The sequence below is a fragment of the Microplitis mediator genome, chromosome 9, assembly GCF_029852145.1.
Source record: "Microplitis mediator isolate UGA2020A chromosome 9, iyMicMedi2.1, whole genome shotgun sequence".
Lineage (NCBI taxonomy): Eukaryota > Metazoa > Arthropoda > Insecta > Hymenoptera > Braconidae > Microplitis > Microplitis mediator.
The window spans coordinates 10,853,725-10,860,230 of record NC_079977.1 but is presented as its reverse complement, the minus strand read 5'-3'; the positions used below and the strand labels follow the sequence as shown (position 1 = coordinate 10,860,230).

Sequence of the window (6,506 nt, the reverse complement as noted above, 5' to 3'; positions counted from 1 at the left end):
AACTTCCATTTCAATAATGTCTTGAATTTTTAAAGGAGTTTGATCCCCAATATAACCTGTTGGTTTTAAAAAACTATCTAAATGCCAACCGTAGTTTTCAGGATTTAACTTCGCACATTCAGAATCAGTTGCATTAAGCCACATGGAATTTACATATATTGTCCTTAAAATTTTTTGTAGTAAGGAAATCCAACATGGCGGTATACAGTTGGAGTCAAAACTTTTAATTTTGTTAAAAAATTGTTGGCTGTCTTCTTTTGCGCCGTGCTTCTTCATAAAAATACGAAATCTCGCATTATTAACTGACTGACAGTGCTTTACGCCATACATTTGTGCTGTAAACTCTTGAACAGCATTCATTTTTTCATCGTTGAAAATATCAGTTGAATCATTTAATGACGCAAAAACAGTTTGATACGTCTCATTTTTAGAAAACATTTTAAATGGTCTGATCTTTCCTTTATTATAAAATGCCGCAGTGTAGTCACAACCTGTGAATGCATGATAAGCAGGTAGACTTTTACATAATTTTTGACCTAACTTTACTGCTAAATCGATGCAGTTTATGCAATCGAGGTGATGAGATTGCTTCTTAGTCGCTGAAGTTGCTAGAAAAATTGTAGACTCCGACAGTTTGTGAATATTTCCAAGTATAATTATGAGTACATCAGTATCAGAAGCTTTTATTAGAATTCTGGAGCCGGGTGTTACTTTATGAACATGAAAAACAATCCTCGTATCCGCTTCTTCATGATTGCATGTATCATCAACTTCTTCCGATTTTTTAATACAATTTTGCTGAGCCTGGTACGAGTAACACAGATGTTCAACAGTTAAAAAAATTTTTTTATTTTGGATTATTGGCAGCAAGTTATCGTTTTCCCAAAAATCAGCCAAAAAGTGTACTAAAGCATTTTTGAATCGATAATTTTTAAGGCTTTGCACAAAATCTTTCGGTCTAACTTGTTGAGGTCCTGTAATTTTATATGGTACATTAAACTCTTTTCGACTTTGGCGCTCGGAATCCTTGATAGAAGGTGATAAATATCGATCAAATATTAAATGGATTTCTGTAGCACGTGATGCACAAATTTTCATTAGTATTGACTCAGCAACTTTCTCAAATGTTTGTGGCATGGAGTTCCCAATTAAATACAAAAAATAAAAACCATCTATTATTTCAACGTTAATATCGGTGGGCTCAACTGTTTCGATTTGAGATTTTAAACTGTGCGCAAATGTTGATTTGGGAGTTTTTAACATTTCACCAGTACATGAAAAAAGTGCAGGCGGCATTGGTGCCAGTGGATAGGTCAAACAATGTTCTAAATCAATTTTCTTCTTTACACTAATAGCCAGGAGTCGTCCGAAAATGTCTCGTTCCATCTTTAGCAGAACTTTTTTATTTTTGTCTTTAGTCATGAGGACTTTAGTCGAACATTCAGAAGCAAAATTCTTGATTTTATTGCGTTTAATTGGTTTTTCAAATCTATCGGGAGTTGAAGAACAATCGGAAATAAAATCGAGCTTTTGTTCATTACCGGCTGTTCTGACATTCAGGAGGAAATCAGTAACTTCTGGTGATGTAGCTTTTCCAGTCGAAATGTTAAACAACAATTCTTTATCGATGGCATCATCAAATGGGTCCATCGCTTCTTTGATCGCCTTAATTATACTATCGAGGCTTTTTCTGTCATTTTTTATTTTGCTGCTCTGCAAAGAATGTGATGTATCATCTTTTTTTGTGAGTCTAATATTTTCTTTCATTGTTGACAGTATTTTAGTCCTCATACTGTGGCTGAGCGCCCATCGTTGACGTGCAGATATAGAGTCGACGGCAAGGTTGTCCGTTAATTGATTGCTAGCGTCAGCGTTGATAGTTTGTTCTAGGGTCAAGTCGACCGGCGATCGAGCAAATTTAGTGGAGGTTCTTTTGATTCCAAATGCGCCCCGACGAAATTCATCCACCAAAGACGAGTTTTTATTATATAAGTCGATCAAGTTACTTAAATACAAAAGGGCCCATCGGGCGTCATTGGGCTGGTTAAGCGAAAAAAATAAATCAGTCATATTATAGATTGAATCCATATATAGTTCCAAATTACTGCTGCGGATGCTCCTTGAAAACCGAAAGAATAAATGAACTAGCTCACAATACTGATAACAATATTGCGCAGTTAAGCCCTTTTCACCCATCAAAGTCTGGCGGCAGAATTCTTTATACCCATTCAAAATAGTAATTAATATATCGGGTAATTCGAAGACCTCGTTGAAGTCACGTGAATTTTCATTTATTGTATTCTGCATTTGCGTTTGTAATAATTCAGTCAACATATCTGGAGTCATATTTGTTGTGCTTAAATATTTTTCAAAGTGCAATACTTGTAATGCAGCAGCAAATAGTGGGTGTAAACGTTTACAACGATTGAAGTGCTTACCTCTAGTCTGCTATACACTTATAATGAGAACAAATTCATGGCATAACTCAAATAATCAAATTGTTACATCCTACGCAAGTAATGCACCTAATAATGAATTTGGTTTTGTACCTAAATTATAAACTTATAAATATCCATGTATAAATCGATATTGATTTATACTTTTGAATTTCTGCCGAAACCTTAGAATATTTTTTAAGTAATGGAGATTTAAGTTTGATTGATAGTTGGCAAAATAAAAATTTAATATTAATATTAAAATTGTCACATTATATATGCGTATATATTGGACCTATATACATCAGTCATGTCTGATCAGATCTAATTATATATAGACTCAAATATAGTTAGATCTGATTGTATATAGGCTTCTATATGATTATACCTAGCCTTCATCAGTTAGATCTAATCAGATCTAATTATATAGAAACTTATACATAATTAGACCTGATCATATATAGACATATAAATGATTGTACCTAGCCTCCATCAGTCAGGTCTGATCAGATCTAATTATGTATAGATTCATATATAATTATATATAATTCCATGTATAACCATGTATAATCATATATAATTCCATATATGATTGTATATAATTATATATAATATCATATATATAATTCTCTATACTCATATATAATCAAATAAAACTATTTTTTATCGGGCTAACAGCATGAGCTTCTTGACGGAAAGTTGGGATCTGTTAGTTGCGATTAACTTAACGACAATTTTAAAGTTCTTGACGCGATTTAACCGTTGGCCACAACTTAGCTCCAACTTTTTTAGAAAGTTTACGTTGATCTACTGCTGCAACTTTTGAACGTTAAGACGGAACATTTTCCGCAAATTTCTATCAACTTATGGCTCACCAACTGATGTCATTCAACTTGATGAAAATTTTGCATAAACTTGAGTTAGGACAGTGCCAATTTACTGCGTTCAACTCGGTGACTAATAGCGACGGTTGATTGATGCTAATATACTGCCAACTCGATTATTAAGCGCATTTATGCACCCTGATAGTCAGACACTCTGATCGAAAAGTTGGTGTACTTTAGTTCCGACCAACTTGACGACAACCTGTCAACAACTTTCAGTTTATGTAACTGTTGACTACAAGTTGTTACTAACTTTCAGAAAGTTGGCGGCAACTTTTCGTTAACTAATGTAATGCCAACTTTTGTTACCAACTTTCTCAGAAAGTTTGCGACAGGTTGCCGTCAACTCATAGAAATGCCAATTTTAGCGACTAACTTGGTAACAAACTGCAGCATGAAATTGTCGTCAGCCTGCTGTCAATTTGACCATGAGGGCAAACCCCAGGAACCCAGAGTCTCAGCTCAGTAATTGAAATAAACTTTTGACATCTCGATGACGTACAGTATACAAAAAAAATGTCAGTTCAACTTATTAGCTCTTATATGCTCACAATAAAATTTAAATTTGACGTAAAATTAAAACTTCTATTTTACATCAAGTTCATATTTAATTTTACGTGCAGGAGAAAGTGAAAAATTATAATGATAATTTTTATATGTACTAGACGTTATCGAGATGTCAAGTGCTTCATATAAATTTTTGAGTTAAAATATTAATCATCTAGAGAGTTCTCATCGAAGTATATTATCGACCTCAAAACGTCGACATATGATGAAAACTCGACTTTCTCAAATTGAGGTGAAAACAATAACTTCCCAATTTTTCGAAAATCGTCGATTATCTTAGCGGGAAGTTAAAAAAGTAAAATTTATTATTTTTTTTCTTTTTTTTGACCTTACATTTACTGAATAACTAACGCAATAACCTAAGAAAAGTAAAAAAAGTGCCATATATTTTGCAATATAATGGAAAACATATATAAAAAATACTATATATTAATTAATATACTACTTTCAATATAATATATCAATATAAAAAAAAAAATTTTTTTAAATATATGTAAAACACACATAAAAAAGTCATATATTGATAAATATATTGGTAATATATTCTAGTAATATATTTTTTTTTTCAATATATTATCATATATTAATACGGCAAAAATGTAAATATTGTTTTATATATTCTAAAATATATCACATTATAATATTCATATATTCTATCATATATGTTTTCACATGAAAGTTTTTTCATACGGGTGATAAGGCATGAAGCTTTTTACCGTATTTATGCACGGAATTTTAAGTTTGATATTTCAAATTTGATTAGTATAGAAACTTGCTGGGATAGTTTAATAATATTTGATAGCAAATACAAGATGATTGGATTACTATCAATCGGTAGATAGATGAATCAGAAGATACTTTACATAATCGTTGAATAGTAAACTAACCAACAAAAATGATTCACGTTGTCAATTCCATCAATAGACAATATTTTCCGAAATTCGCTTTCATTGTTTAATGATTCTATGAATAACAAAAATTAGGACTACGATCAATTAAGTCAATGTATTCTGATTAAATTATAAATATATAATAGTAATCATGCACGCAATACAATGGAAATGAATTAGTTATGCCATTTTCAGATTAAAAGCGGAGAAACATCTAACCTGATATTGAATTTAGCGTTGAGTATCTTTGAAAAAAAAAAATAACTGCTGCCTCATACGCTGAACGTACTAGGCTCCATTATGATTTTATCGAACACGATAAACAACCGGATGGTTCAATTTTATTAAGGTGTGAAACCAGCATCATGCAGATAATACTACGCATGTTCATTAACACACCTAGCTGCAAAATAACTGTACAATGTGACAAGTGCTCAGGACAAATGCAAAAAGATAAAATAGCACCAATTATATATCCGTCAGATATAAAAAACAATGATCTTGACATGACCAAACTTGGAGATCTTTCAATGACTATAAAATGTAGGGTTGAAGGTTGTTCAGGGCGGAAAAAGACGTCAATTTCTGAGTTGGGTAGAGATAATTATACTATTCTTCTGACTGATAGATGAAAATTACAGATAAAGATTTTGTTTAGAATTAAAAATTCATTTTTGCAGGTGATATTATAATCTTCGAAGTATTCAATGCTCAACGCGATGTGCAGATGAAGCTTGATGATCTACCAAGGAACTTAAGAAATCCACTAAACACTGAAGAATCATACAGGCTTGTAGGAAAAGTAGATTTCATTCCACCGGTGACAATCTCAAGAAGATCATCTTCAGAACATGGGATAGGCCATTTTAAAGCGGTTTGTTTGCAAGGTGTTCAATGGGTAGTGTTAACGATCGAGAAAAATATGAATGTAATATCGCAAAAACGAAATCAGTAAGCTTGCAGATCTTAATGTATATAAAATAAAAATAAATAGGTTTCTCATCGTAAAAAAACTTTGCATATATGAGTTATTTATTTCCCATAGAAAAAGCAATTAAACATACGTGTTTAGTCACGAGCTTAGGCAATTTGAAAAGCTTCGTGCATTTCCGCTACGATCGGGAGTAGCCGAACTCGCTACTGACTTGGATGTCAGAATAGTGCTGGGTCACTCGCTATTTGGGCCCGACACATACAATTTCTTGCTTATGACCGTGTCACGGCGGCATGATAACCCGCTACCAGCCGACCGATCAGAGAAATTGGCGGCTAACTATTTCCTGTTGGCGCGCTTTTAAGCCAATGGGAAAATTCGTTACTGCAGTCATGCTGCCACGTCACCACCAAGCAGCAACGAAGGAGGAAGGCGCCGTCCCAATTTCCAATCGACATCATGCAGTCTTACTAACCACCACGCGTTTTTAACCGCTTTACTTGTCGCATTCGCTATCGCTTATCTATCTTGTCACATTCGCTATCTAATGTTAATTCTCACCATATTTAACTGTATAAAGTGTAAATAAATAACCTAATTATTTATTAATGAAATCTGTGTAATTTTTAATTGTTAAAATTCCATCACACCTAAACCAGATCCTTTTTGCGCATTCGCTCACTTTACATTTTGGTCCTTCGAGCCGGATCTGGTGTGGGCTTAACAATTAAAAATTATTAAAATTTAAAATCGTGAAAAAAAATTGTGAGAAAAAGTGTGTGGTGTAATTGATCGT

At 33.0% G+C, this 6,506-nt stretch overlaps 1 protein-coding gene across 2 annotated transcripts; it reads left to right on the top strand.

Annotated features, from left to right (window-relative positions):
* The first annotated feature begins 4,667 nt into the window (after positions 1-4,667).
* On the top strand, positions 4,668-5,775 carry LOC130674624 (uncharacterized). Of its 2 annotated transcripts, none has more exons than XR_008991085.1 (2): positions 4,668-5,365; positions 5,457-5,775. XR_008991085.1 is itself a non-coding variant. In XM_057480012.1 (2 exons), exons 1-2 carry the CDS (start codon positions 5,142-5,144, stop codon positions 5,729-5,731), a joined length of 504 nt encoding a protein of 167 aa, XP_057335995.1. In that variant the 5' UTR covers positions 4,668-5,141; the 3' UTR covers positions 5,732-5,775. The 2 variants fall into 2 exon arrangements, 1 of the variants encoding a protein (XP_057335995.1); XM_057480012.1 differs by having other exon boundaries at positions 4,668-5,370.
* The last annotated feature ends 731 nt before the right edge of the window (positions 5,776-6,506 follow it).

Bases quoted from the DNA above. Each gene is read 5' to 3' on its own strand.
- LOC130674624 (XM_057480012.1), top strand. From the start codon at position 5,142: ATGCAGATAATACTACGCATGTTCATTAACACACCTAGCTGCAAAATA. The intron at 5,371-5,456 runs GTAGAGATAATT...TCATTTTTGCAG, and splicing joins GACGTCAATTTCTGAGTTGG to GTGATATTATAATCTTCGAA.